The sequence below is a fragment of the Gracilinanus agilis genome, chromosome 2, assembly GCF_016433145.1.
Source record: "Gracilinanus agilis isolate LMUSP501 chromosome 2, AgileGrace, whole genome shotgun sequence".
In the NCBI taxonomy this organism is placed as follows: domain Eukaryota; kingdom Metazoa; phylum Chordata; class Mammalia; order Didelphimorphia; family Didelphidae; genus Gracilinanus; species Gracilinanus agilis.
The window spans coordinates 695,592,002-695,606,451 of record NC_058131.1 but is presented as its reverse complement, the minus strand read 5'-3'; the positions used below and the strand labels follow the sequence as shown (position 1 = coordinate 695,606,451).

The 14,450-nt window shown below is 48.5% G+C and overlaps 1 protein-coding gene across 1 annotated transcript; it reads left to right on the top strand.

Moving 5' to 3' along the window:
- The first annotated feature begins 9,545 nt into the window (after positions 1-9,545).
- Positions 9,546-10,793, top strand: LOC123234406 (WAS/WASL-interacting protein family member 2-like). Its single transcript, XM_044660309.1, has one exon. The coding sequence runs from the start codon at positions 9,546-9,548 to the stop codon at positions 10,791-10,793; it is 1,248 nt and encodes a 415-aa protein (XP_044516244.1).
- Positions 10,794-14,450: the final 3,657 nt, after the last annotated feature.

The following is a 14,450-nucleotide window of genomic DNA, read 5'->3' as shown; positions in this document are numbered from 1 at the left end:
CTTTTGCCATGAGCCCAGTGCCTCGTGGGATGGCTGTGCCATCTCACAGCAAGAGGCGCCGCTGTGCATGAAGGTCTGCATGGGGAAGTCAGTGTCCACAATGGAAGACTAGGAGTCTTTTGTCACTTGGGAGCCTACGTCCATAGACTTCAAGCTGGAAGCCCGCTGAGAGGCCGGCCAAGCCAACACTGTCCTCACACAGGTGAGAAAGTCCAGTTGACGAAGGTTAAGGGACTTGTCCGTGGCCACATGGTGGCGGGTGGCAAAGCTGGGTTCTACCCCACAACCTCTGGTTTCAAATCAAATGCCCTGTGCTCACTATGCCACGCTCCTGGAAGTTGCATGTGGGAGGCTCCCTTCCTAAGGAGAAGAAGGCATTGCTTTAGGGCTATTCTGTGCCAATAAAGATTGAGGAAGTGAAGAAGCCATCAGTGAGCTCCCTAAGAAAAACTGCCCAGGCCAGAAGGCTTCCTGAGCCACTTCTAGCAGACATTGAAAGGTCACTTAATTCCAATGTCATGTAAACTCCTGAAAAGTAGGCAAAGGAGGCCTGTGAACTTCCTTCTTGGGCAGCTTTGAAGCCTACCCTGGAGAAAGCAAACCAAAGAAGCAAAAGGGTTTAATAAAGTGCTAGCAGAGAGATTAGAGCAACATTTCACAAAGCCCACAGCCGCGAACCAGGCTGCGTGTATGCCAGGAAGGCAGGGCTGGCTCAATAGCAAAGGAAAACAAGAAGCAGAACTGACCAGAGCAAATATTAAAACAGTAGAGAGCATACGGTGGAATCAAAAGATGCGGAAAACGCTTTGGGCAGAATAGAATACCCATTCCTGGCTTTAAAAAGGTGCAAGAAAGCACAGGAATAAAGGGAGAGTTTCTTAAAATGATGAGTAGCATCTGAGACGAGATCAAGTGCTCTCTGTGATGGGGACAAACTAGAAGCCTTCCCACTAAGGTCAGGGGTGAAGCAAGGAGGTCCATATCCACGTTACTGTTCAATGCTATCAGAAAATGCAGGCTGTGGCAATAAGATAAGTAACTGAAGCCATAAAACCAGGCAATAAAGAAACAAGACTTTTTGTAGATGATTTGATATGATGGTATACTTGGAGAACCCGAAGTAATCAACTAAAAATTCATTCGAATAATTAACCAGCAAAATTTCAGGATATAAAGTAAACCCACAAAAATCATCAACATTTATATATATATGTATATGTATATATACACTTATATTCTATTCTGTGCCCATGAAGACTGAGGAAGTGAAGAAGCCATAAATGAGCTCCCTAAGAAAAAATCCCCAGGACAGAAGGACTCATGAGTCACTTCTACCAGACATTTAAAGGACACCATATATATATATATATATATATAACCAGCAAAACTCGGCAGGAAGAAATAGAAAGAGAAGTTACACTTAAAGTAACTACATACAATATAAACTATCTGGGAGTCTACCAGCCAAGACACACACACACAGGGACTAGCTGAATACAACTCCAAAACACTCTCCACACAAATAAAGATATCAACAATTGGAGACATAGTCAAAACTAATTGGGTAGACTGTCAATATAATAAAAAAGACAATTCTAATTAATGGATTGATTGATTTAATTCATTCTAATTCATTCTAAATTAATTTACTTAGAAATTGCTCGTCAACTTCGGGAGTGGGGAGGGAAAAAGGGGAGGGAGATAACATGAATCATGTGACCTTGGAAAACTTGAGTGTAAACTTGTTACTGGAATAAAATAAAGAAAAAAAATGTTTAATTAACTGCAAAAAGTAGATTCGTTTCCTTATCCAGTGCTGTGCCAATCAGACTACCAACGAATTATTTTATTGTTATTGTCTTTCAGTCATTTTCAGTCTGTGAAAGTGGAGGAAAGTCGAGTAGCGTTACCAGATTTCAAACGAGATTACAAAGCAGTTATCATCAAAACAATCTGATATTGTCTAAGAAATAGAGTAGTTGCTGAATAGAATGGATTAGGTACACTCTCTACAGAAGCAAATAACCAGAGTTACTGAGTGTTCGATAAGCCCAAAGATACCAGTCAGAGTATTCTCTATCCACTATTAGACAAAAACTGCCAAGAAAGTTGGAAAAGCAGTCTGGCAGCAACTAGACACACACCAGTATTTCCTACTGGATACCAAGATGTGGTCCAAATGGTTACATGATTTAGACATGAAGGGTGATATGAAGCAAATTAGGGCAAAGCCAGAAAAGAATTACCATTGCGATTCATGAAAGGGTGTGTGATCAAATGAGAAACAGAGTTTCATAGAAAATAAAATGGACAGCTTTAACTACATTAAATAAAGATGTTTTTGCACAAACAAAATCAATGTAGCCAGAATTAGAAGAAAATCAGGAAACTGGGAGGAAAATGTTTATAGTAAGTTTCCTTAATAAAGGCCTCAAATCACAAAAAAAGAATGTGAGGTGAAACAGATGAGACAGGCATGTTGAACAAAAATGTCAGGCTAAGCAGGATAACTTTAAAGCAACTCATTGGATTGATTCTATTTATTTATGTATTATTTTTAATATTTCATTTTCCCAATTACACGTAATAACAATTTTCAACATACATTTTCTGAAATTACGAGATCCAGATTATCCCTTTCCTCCTCCCTCCCAGAGATGGTAAGCAATTTGATCTAGATTATACACCATATCACCATACAAAACAAACTTCAATGTTGTTCATTGTCATAAGAGAATACTAATATAAAACAAAAAACACAAAATAACAACTCAAACTAATGTGAGAGTCTGCTTTTAGATGCATTCTGACTCTAACAGTTATTTCTCTGGAAGTAGATGGCATTTTTTTGTCATAAGCCCTTCAGAGTTGTCCTGGATCATTGTTTTGCTGAAAGGATCTAAGCCTCTCACTTGTTAATCATTGTACGGTATTGCTGTTATACATTATACATTGTACAATATTACTGTATAGTGTTCTCCCAGTTCTGCTTATTTCACTCTGCCTCAGGTAATGTAGATCTTTCCACCTTTCTACGAAATCATCTCACTCATCATTTCTTATAGTACAATAACATTTCATTGCCACCATACGCTACAATTTGTTCAGCCATTCCCCAACTGATGGACATTCCCTCAATTTCCAATTCTCTGAAACCACCACAAAATGAGTTGCTACAAATATTTTTGTACAAGTAGGTCCCTTCCCCTTTTTTTAATCTCCTTGAGCTACAGACCTAGTAGTGCTTTATAGGATCAAAGGGTATGCACAGTTTTGTGGTCCTTTGGGCATAGTTCCAAATTATCCTCCAGAGTGGTTGGAACAGCTCACAACTCCACCAACAATGCATCAGTGCCCCAATTTGCCACATCCCCTCCAATATTTATTACTTTCCTTTACTGTCATATTGGCCAACTGATAGGTGTGAGGTGGTACCTCAGATTAGTTTTAGTTAGCATTTCTCTAATCAAGAGAGACTTAAAACATTTTTTATATGATTATCGATAGCTTTGACTTCTTCATCTGAAAATTGCTTGTTCATATCCTTTGACCATTTGTCAATTTGAGGAATGGCTTGTATTCTTATAAATTTGACTCCATTCTTTACATATTTAAGAAATTAGGCTTTTATCAGAGAAATTCATTGTAAAAATTTTTTCCCTGTTTGTTTTTTCCTTCTAATCTCAGTCACATTGGTTTTATTTGTACAAAAAAAACTTTTTAAATTAATATAATCAAAATTATTCATTTTATATCTTATAATGTCTCTATCTCTTGTTTGGTCATAAATTCTTCTTTTCTCCATAGATGTGACAGGTATACTATTCTAAACTCCCCTAATTTGCTTTTGGTATCATTCTTTATGTCCAAATCATATACTCATTTTGACCTTATCTTGGTATAGGGCGTGAGATACTGGTCTATACCTTGTTTTTGCCATACTGTTTTCCCAGCAGTTTTTGTCAAAAAGTAAGTTCTTCGCCCATAATCTGGGATCTTTGGGTTTATCAAACACTAGATTGTTATGGTAATTTACCCATAATATATTGTATATCTAATCACTGACCCACCATTCTGTTTCTTAAGAAGTACCAGATTATGATTTTTTAAACACAAACTGTAACAGGGATTTGTGGTTTTATATACAAGCCTCTTCTATTCTTTACATGTGGAAAAGTTAATGCTTGTCAAGTACAGACTAATAAAAAATAAAAATTATTTTTAAAAAGTCTCATTTCTTTAATATGTAGGAAGCTGACAAATTTGTAAAAACAAGAGCCATTCCCCAATTGATAAATGGTCGAAAGATATGAACGGGCAGTTTTCAGAAGAAAAAAAACAAAGCTATCAATATTTGTATGAATTAATGCCCTAAATTACTAATAATTAGAGAAATACAAATGAAAACAACTCTGATGTACCACCTCATACCCATCAGATTGGCTAACAAGACAGAAAAAGAAAATGACAAATGCTGGAAGGGATGTGGAAAAACAGGAACATTAATCACTATTACTTGTGAAAGGAAATTCTTGGTTCTCTTTGTCTATTCTGAGTTTACACTTATGAAAAGGGAATCCTTTATTCTCTTTGCCTAGTTGGAGTTAACACTTTGATTACAATAACTTAAGTACCCCTACTTAGTACCTCACCAGATAGTGAAGACAGGATTAACTCTCCTTTGTCTACTTTTGATCTGAATCAACAAAAGCTTGAACACCCTACTTAGTACTAGGTGGAGGAGCTCTCCACCCTTTCAACTTAATCAGCCAGGAAATGAGAATTCACACCTCAATCAATCAGGAATCTGGGAACCCTTTGGATGAGTATTCACCTCTCCAGAAGGTGAGACTGGGTTCCCACAAACACTGCCCCCTGGGCAGTTCTGGGCAATTTTGAAACCGTGGTTGGCCCTTGTGAAAAGGGGAAGGGACAAGAAGCCACTATAAAAGACCCTGAATTTCTGAGGCTAGGGATGTTGGCTTCAAGAAGGAAGTTGGCTCAAGGAAGAAAGTCAGCCTCAGGAGTCACCTGCAGTGAAAGTCATCATCTTGACCTGCCTCTTGGAAGGAACTTGGATGAGCTGATAGCTGGATTTCCCTTCCCATCTTCTGGAGAGAGTTTAATTCTAGTTAAAGGTCAAAAAATTCTGGCTGAGTGGAGCACTGGAGCAATATTTTGTTAGATAGGCTTCTCTACCCTTTTGTATTTCTCTGCTTTCACTCTTTCCACCTCTTTTGTAAATAAAAGCTATTAAAGTCATTTCAACTTTGAGTAATAATACTTTGAATTGGCAACCACCATTATTATTTATAATTTTCATATATTTTAGTCAAACCATTCATTTTAATCCCTACACACTAGAGTTGTGAACTGGTCCACCCTTTCTGAAAAACAATTTGAAACTATGCCCAAAGATTATAAAATTGTGTATACTCTTTAACCGTGCAATATCGCTATTAGGTCTTTATCGCAAAGAGATCCAAAAAAAAAGGGAAAGGATCTATATGTACAAGCATATAGCAGCTGTTTGTATGGCAGCAAAGAACTAGAAACTGAAGGGATGCCCATCAATTGGAAAATAACTGAATGAGTTGTTAGATATGATTAGGATAGTGTAGAGTCCCCTTGATCTCAGGGTCATGGGTTTGTGCCCCACGTTGGGCACCAATATGTAGAGTCCAGTTCATACCTAAAATTCTCATGAGGGTTTGAATCACCTGTGGAGGGAGGTTGGAAGCTGGAAAGTCATGGATTACATGCTAGAGAGAATGAGACATAGAAGGAACACAGAGAGATAAGGAGCACAAGGACAAAACTTTAGTGTGGTGTCTCAGCGTGTCAGCAGGTCACCTCTTCCTCCTCAGATGGTCAGAGGTCAGATAAGGAAAGTAGCAATGGGGGTGGCAGGATGTCAGTCAAAAACAGTCAGCACATCAGAAGGTTTAACATGTTAATGGCAAAACCAAAAGTGGATGATAACACCATAGATCGCCAGGTATCTGGGCCAGGGTCCTTCTCCTTTCCTGGATGCTGGCACCAGGCTTATCTTGGGAATGCAAACGTGAGTCTTTGACATTACAAAGCACCTTTAGAACTTGTCTGGTAGCCTTCAGACTGCAGATCACAGTAAAGGCTTGATTTCTAAGTTCCGCAAAATTTAAGACCCAACCAATTTAAGAATTCAGAAATCAATCATGTGAAATATTGGAAATATATCCATAAGTCTGGTCCATGAGCACATCTTTAATACCTTCGTGATTCGTTATAACTGAAACGCTACAGATAGAATATTGTTTGCTGTAAGAAGTGATGAAGGGGTGGGGGAAGCAGCTAGGTGGCTCCATGGATAAAGAGCCAGGCCAAGAGATGGGAGGTCCTGGGTTCGAATTTGGTCTCAGATACTTCCTAGGTGTGTAACCCTGGGTAAGTCATTTAAACCCAATTGCCTAGCCCTTTCTGCTCTTCTGAGAACCCATATTTAGTAATGATTCAAAGATGGAAGAAAAGGGTTTTTTTTTAAGTGATAAAAAATGAAATGATAATGGGGATGGTTTCAGAAAGATCTGAGAAAATTTATATGAACTGATACAGAGTAAAGTGAAGAGAACCAGGAGTTAACCGCAAGAATATACAATGATCAGCTGTGAAAGACAACTTCTTTGATAAAACAATTTGTTGTTATTTAGTTGTTTCTTTCACGTCTGACTCTTGGCAACCCCATTTGGGGTTTTTTTGGCAGAGACACTGGAGTGGTTGGCCATTTCCTTCTCCGGCTCATTTTATGGATAATGAAACTGAGGCAAATAGGATTAAGGGGCATGTCCAGGGTCACACAGTTAGTAAATGCCGGAACCCAGATGGGAACTCCCAAAGATGATTCTATCCACTGTACCACCTAGCTGCCCGTCAACACAATGATCCAAGATAATTCCAAAAGACTCATGATGAAAAATGTGCCCCCTTCTTCAGAGAGAACTCATAAACTATGACATCAGATCGAAGTATATTTTTTCTTTGTTTTTCTTGCTCCCCCCCCCATGTGGCTAACATGGAAATGCTTTGCATGACTTCATATGTATAATGACTATCATCATATTTCTTACATCTCATTGGGTAGGGAAAAGGTTGAAGGAGAGAATTAGGGACTCAAAGTAAAAATTTTAAATTAAAAAATTAGTCATTTTGGAAATGTAACCACCTATAACATACGAAAACTTACAGCAGATTTTCCTGCTTTTGTCATTTTTCTTTGCCAGAATGAGCATGCTTTCCTCCCTGACTCTAAGATAACAATAGCTTCTTGCTAGCAATTGCACTGGGCAAGCTGCCCACCCTGCGATAACAGCTGCTCCTTCCAGAGCTACTGAATGGGCTGCATCCTTGGGCTAATTATGAGAAACTGCCCGGTTCTCTGATTCTAACCCTACCTCTCCAGAAAACAGCCAGCTGCCTCCGAGGCTCTCGAGGGTGTGGATGAGCTGGCAATGTTGTCCACAACTCCGACCCTGAGGCTTTTTAAGAAGTGGTGTGAGTTCAGCCCCATAGATCTGGGCCAGTCAGAGTTCTCAGAGCTTCAAAAGCAAATCATCAAATGAGAAGTTCCTGAGAAGCTATCTAAGAAGGGGCGCTTTGGATATAGTGAAGCAAGACGAATCCTGCCTCGAACGCACTGCTCCCTAAGCTTCACCTTCCTACAGATGCTGATGGTTGGTTCCGAGTGGTAGCAGTTGGTACAGAGTTCTAATCACATCTTCCCCTGAGCCTTTTCTTCTCCAGGCTAAACAGCATAAACAGAAAGGCCTTCCAGATTCCTGTGGGGCTTCCTCGGGGCACACTTCATGTCTTCCCTAAAACCTGGCATCCAGAACTAGACCCACTACTCCAGTTAGACTAGGTCAGAGGACCGAAGGACGGTCACCTCCTTCTTCCTGGCAGCTCTGACCCTCTCGGTAGGCGAGGGCTGCCTGTTGCTCAAAATCTGCTCGGGGGGTGTGTTTTGTACGGCCCTGTGGACACCGACGCTTCGAGAGGGCGGGGATGGTTCCCTTCAGAGCCTGGTTTGGTGTCAGCCCTTCGATCCTTGGCTGAGTCATTGGTTCACATTGATCTCACAGGGCAGCCACGCCCCGAGAGCCCCCAAGACTGTCTGTGCAGCTGTGAAACCACCCGATCCAGTGGACTCCCTGGGCTCGGCCCACATGAGTTCTTGGGCAGGAATCGCCAAAGGAAGAAAGGCTTGGGAGGCCTGGCTCATTCCTCTACCATCCCAGAAGGCCCTTGGAGAGTCCCGGTTCCACTGTCCGGGGTCCTTGTCAGAGAGCCGGGCCCCCTTCAAAATGCATTTCGGTTTTTTTCAAGGGTGGTGCATGGCCTGCAGATGGGGACTGGCTGTGCAGGCAGCACAGATGTTGGGCCGCTTTCCTGGGGCAGCAGAGACCAGCATCATCTGTGCTTCGGCAGAGCACGGCACGAGTGGAGGGCCTCCCCCTTTCTCTCGCCAGTGAAGCCTGTCCTGGTGGCCTCCCGGGTCCCTCCATCCAGTCTGCAGTTAGAGCTTGGAGGGCCCACGTGGAAGGGTCTGGAGAAGGGCAAAGGCAGGTTTTCCCTCTGCCAGGATCCCAAGGGAAGGGGGGCATCCAGCTCTCCTTCCTCCGTTTCCTGGCCTTTCCTCAGGAAGGAAGAGAGCGGGAGCATTCTCTCACAGGCATGAGAGGATGATGGGGATGGGGGGGGGGGCGAAGGGCCCAGGAGAGCCCACAGGAGGCCTTCAGACAGGGTAGCCCATCTGTGCTGCCCAAGAACCTCGGGAAGTGGGCAGGGGCCACGGAACTGGCTCTGAGTGCACACACGCACACGCACGCACATGCACGCGCACTCACACGCACACGTACACGTACACGTATGCACACGCACGCACTCACACACGCGCGCACATACACACACACACACACACACACATGCACCCCAAAGGTCACCCAGTGGCCTACAAGAACTAGTGTAACATTGGCTTGCTAAAACAGAGGGCAGCTAAGGTAAGAAGAAAGGCCGCGGGGCCATGAAAGGAGCAAAGAAACAATGGGGTCTCCTCTCCTGCCCCCCCTCCCCCCAGGGGCCAGGGAGCTCTGGGTACCCCTTACCAAGCACGAGCCGCCCGTCGTTGGGGTTCCCGGCTCTCTTCTCACGCTCTGGGGCCCTGCCGAGATGGCGGCTCCGTCCACAGGACCCGAACGCCCCCCAGCCCGGCGCCTGCCCCAGCGGCTGAGCGTGTCCGTGGCGCAGAGCAGGAAGACGCAGGTTCCCAGGTGAGCCCGACCTGCCCACGGCTCTGACCCGTCGGGCCTCCCCGGGGCCCCTCTGAGGTCCAGCAGACTAAAGAGCTGCCGAGGCGGCCTGGCAGGCGGAGGAGCAGCCCTGCTTCGCCCCCAAATGCCCACGAAGGCTGAGCGGCCTCCCCACGCCCAGCGGCCTGTCCCGGCTCTTCACGCCTCCGGCAGCCCGAGGGGGCAGGATTCAGGGCAGGGTTTGCGAGCGAGCCTGGGCAAATGGCCGAAGCTCGGCAGACCCCTGTGGGTTCCCGATCAGCTCTCCAGAAGCCTCCTCCGCCCCCCGGGGGGCCTCCTCCTCCTCCCGAGTCATCCCAGGCTGTCCCGGAGCCTCCCGTCTCCTCTGCACGGGCTCCCTGGCGGTCTCTCTCCCTCCTCCCGTGGCTTCCGACGCGGGGCACTTGGGACTCTCCAATGGCCCAGCCTCGGCCTCCTGCCTTTCCCGAGGAGCTGCCACCTCGCGTCTCCCGGCCCGCCGGCCCTTCTCCAGCCCTTTCGTGGCTCCCCCCCCCCCATTCCCTCCGCAACGGCCTCACCCTCGGGCTTCTGGCCTTCCTGTGGGGGCCAGGATATGCCTTGGGTGCTCCGGGGATCGCCCTGGGGTGCCCCTTTGGGCTCTGGGAGCCGACTCTCGCGTCTCACAGGCCGAGGCCACGGCGCACGGGACCAAGCGGGATGCTGCAAGCTGGCACCGAGGTGCCACGCAGCATCCCGGGAGCCTGGCAGCGCTTCCAAATGGCCAGCGCTGGAGGGCGAGAGAGAGGCTGCGGCTTCGAGATCGCTGAATCGGAGAGAGGTCTGGCACCTTCCTCTGGGCACGTGCCCTGCCCTTCTCCTTGCTTGGGCTCAGAGGGTCCAAAGTCGGGCAGGAGCAGCGGGCACCGCCCAGAAGAGCCTGAGGACAAGGGCAGTGCCCCAGGGTGGCCAAATGCCGCCTGTCTGAGCAGCATCTGTGGCTTCCCCGGCTGGGGCACACGCCTGCTTCCTGGGGCTGCACGCTCTCGGGGACCCCTTCACCCTCCACTTTGCACGCCTCCAACTCACACCCACACCCACATGCACACTCACATTTACGCACTCACGCACCCATTTGCCCCTGGCCAGCTCACTGAACTGGTGGCCCAGATAAAGTGCCCTCAAAAGCTTCCCCAAGCCAGGCCCTGGCAACTGCCCAAGATTTACCTGAAAGGGAAGAGTGTGCCGAGAGGCATTGCCATGGCAACCAGAGCTGGCACATTCTGGGAGAGCCCAGTTTGTTTCCATGAGTGCCCACTTCCCTCTGAGCCCTCCCCTGGCATGGCCCCCCCACCTTCTCATCGGTGCTCCGTGCCCTGTGCCCACTCTGGGGCCTCACCCACAGTCCCCACAGAAGCTGCCTACCACGATGGGGTCTTTCCAAAAATCCTCAGCCCTTTGTGGGCATCAGAACAGCCTGACAACGGCCACGCCGGCGTCCAGAGGGAATAACGAAGGACCCTTCCCTGCACACCCTGGGAGGCGGCCGCTGCGAGGGCTCCTACCTCCATCTTACAGATGAGGAAACCGAGGTGCCGACGGCCCAAGCCCTCTCGAGCTGAGCTGCCTTCCTGACAAAAGGAAAACTCCAGCCACGTGGAGCCTGGGGAGGCCAGCTCGCGGCTCGGGCACTAAGTGGCCGTCCTGGACGTCCAAACTGTCTCTCCTTCCATCTGCTGGGAGCCAGGCTTCCCCTGCCCGGGGAGCGCGCCAGCAGAGGAGCCAGGCTTCCTGGGGAATCTCGAGCCTAGGCTGGGGGGCGGCTCGGCCTCACTTGGGGTTCTGTGAGCTGGGCAGGTGGACAGGGGCCACAGAGCCAGAAGCACCCCTTTCAGGAGAGATGCCTCCTTGACCAGGTGTGAAGACACCAGACGTGTAGCCAGGCAGAGGCCAGGGCTCTACTGCGAGCTCCTGGGAAGGCCCCCAAGAGAAGAGTGGACGGCAACTCGTCCGAGACGCTGCCAACCCCGGCCCGGACACCCTGGAGGCCCCTCAGGGCGGGAGTCCACAGAGGGAAACGTCTCCGTCCTCTAAAGGAGACACTCGCCCCAAGGTGGGGACGCTGGCCATGGCCCCAGGGCCTGCCACAAGCCTCCCAAAATGTTTCCGTCTGCATTTAAAGCTGGAGGAAACGCACTTTGATTTGAAGATGGGAAGCCCCCGGAGCCAAGGCGCGCACGGCGCCCGTACAGCGTCGTCACCAGAGGGCATGCACCGAGCGCCACGTTCACACGGGCACGGAAAGGAAACAGGGACGGACGAGCCGCAGACCCGCCATCAGGAGCTGCCAAGCTGTTAGAAGAGACAAGATGTGGGAGCAGATACCGAAGCTGAGAAGCCCCAAATAGAGAGCCGTGAAGCCTGCCCGAAGGAGGGCGCCATTCGAGCTGGGCCTTGAAGGCTGGGTAAATCCTGCCAGACAGAGATGGGGGGGGGGGAGGCGAGCAAAGGGAATGGCTTTCCCAAAGCCCAGTAGCCATAAAATGCAGCCGAAAGCTTGCCAAGGCTCACGAGGCATTCCCATGCTTCTCGGGGAAGCGGACGCCCCCCGCGTGGCCCAGTTAAATGCTAACCGAGTCCTACGAGGCAGTTAACTTGAATGAAAGGTCTGTGCGTTCGAAGCTGGCCTTACTGGACCCGTCAGCCTTCCTCGCGCAGCCCGTTAAATATTAATCCTGGCTTCCCTTATTCGGCTGCCGGGGACAGGACGGTTGCTATAGTTTCATCGTTCCTGGAAGCCAGCGAGGCCTTAATGCCTTTACTTCCTGACCAAAGGGCACGCGCAGAGACGTCAATGCGGCCCCACACGTGGGCACTTGAGCCACGGCCCCGTTAAGACTGGTCCCAGGGAGAATTCAGCCAGACAAGGTCACGAGGAGCTGCCCAGCGTTGCCTCCCGGGGCCGCTAGGAGGGCGGCGGGAGACTCCGAAGTACGTCCCGGCGACGTCTCCCACGCTTCCCAGAAAGGCGAGCCCTGGCCCAAAGCCTTCTCTTCTTCAGGGGCGTCAGGCAGGAAGAAGGGCTCTAAGAGCTCACCACCGAGCTGCATTCCGCACCACCAGCCCAGCTCACAGAATCCCAAGTGAGGCTGAGCCGCCCCCCAGCCTAGGCTCGAGATTCCCCGGGGAGCCTGGCTCCAACGGTAGAAGCAGGGACACGGGCCGTCACGGGAGACGGCTCGATTGCCCAAGCACTCGGGGAATGCCTCCTCCGTGCCTGACTCTGGGTTAGCCACTGGAGACGCAAAGAGCAAAGGAAAAAGCGTCCTCAGGGAGCTCCCACTCTACCAGGGAGACGGAAGGCAAACAAGATGGCGTCTAAGATATAGCCCGTCTAAGAGTGGAAGCACTAGAATGGGGGGACCCCGAGGGCCTCCCGCAGAAGGCAGGAAACCCCTTAGGAGGCCGAGGCACGAGGAAAAGCAGTCCAGTCCTGGGAACAGGCAGTGCAAAGCCACAGAGAGGAGAGGCGGAGTGTTGTGGGCAAGGATTGGACCAGAGGAGGAGGAGGAGGGAGAGAAGAGGAAGCTCTCCATGAAGAGCTTCCATTTTTTAGTGAAATAGGAAATAAGGTGCTTAACTGAGAACAGTGGGGGAGGCATGCAGGGGGAAACTTAAAGATATATGAGAGTGTTTGGAAGCAGATGCATAAATCAACTGGGGCAGCTGGGTAGCTCAGTGGATAGAGCACCAGGTCTGGAGTCAGGAAGATCTGGGTTCGAATTTGGCCTCCGACACTTCCTAACTGTGTGACCCCAGACAAGTCACTTCACCTTATTTTCCTAGGCCTTGCCCTTGTGTCTTAGGGTTGGTACTACAGCAGAAAGGAAGAGTTTTCTAAACTCAAATGGGGACGAACCAAAGGATGAGCATGTGATGATGAGGCCCCGGTGGATGGTGCAGAATAGAAGCTGGTGGTTGGCCATCATGGTTTAGGGATTTCCACTAGCTTTTTTTCTGAAGCAAATGAAGAGGAGTGAAAGCAGGCGAGGGAGGGAGGGAGGGAGTCCTCTAGAGCTGGAGTTCAGCGAGACAGTTTTGTCAGTAAGATACGGAGACAAGAGATTCGAGTGTTCGGCCCAATGGAAAGCTGAAGTCATTTTCCCCGAGGTCAAGATGGAGCCTCAGAAATGTTGAAGATCTGAGAGTGGAATTCCAAGGTCCTCCATGGACAGCATCTACAGGAGCTCCACCACCACCAACTGAACTGAACAATCAAGTGGGGGGGGGGGGCGGGGCGATGGCAGAAATCATGGGAATTTGTTTACAGAAACGCAGGGATTTATGCTGCGAATTTAGGCCCAAATCATCACCACCAGAAATCTTTTTAAGGAGTTTGAGCAACCTGATCCATGCAGATTCGGGGAGGAAAATGTAGAAAGTGTGCAACACACATCATTCGTGGCAAGCTTTTGCAAAAATGTAGACCCCAGGCTGCAGCTGGGTAGCTCAGTGGATGGAGAGTCAGGTCTAGAGATGGGAGGTCCTGGGTTCAAACCCGGCCTCAGACACTTCCCAGCCGTGTGACCCTGGGCAAGTCACTTGACTCCCATGGCCCACCCTGACCACTCTTCTGCCTAGGAGCCAATACACAGAAGTGAAGGGTTAAAAAAAATGTAGAACCTGCCAAACACCGAGACATCTTGTGGTGGCTAAACTATGCCTCAGAAGTTTGCTCTCTCCAAACTAACTGAAGACAGCGTGCCATGCTGCAAAATACAGACCTCAAAATATGCTTCAGGATTAATCAAACTGGGCAGGAAGTGGATCGTTGCCACAAACAGTCATTGCCTACAGTGGCCCCCGTCGTAGCATCGATCCACAAAAATGATTTTAAGAGACAAATACTCCTAATCTCCAAGCTAAGCAGAAAAAGACTTCCAAACGGAGATCCCTAGAAGAAGAAGGCAGCATCGGAATCATGGAGGAGGAAGAGGAGGAGGAGGAAGAAGAAGAGGAGGAGGAAAAAGAGGAGGAAGAGGAGGAGGAGGAGGAGAAGGAAGAGGAGGAGGAAGAGGAGGAGGAAGAGAAGGAGGAGGAGGAAAAAGAGGAGGAAGAGGAGGAGGAAGAGAAGGAGGAGGAGGAAAAAGAGGAGGAAGAGGAGGAGGA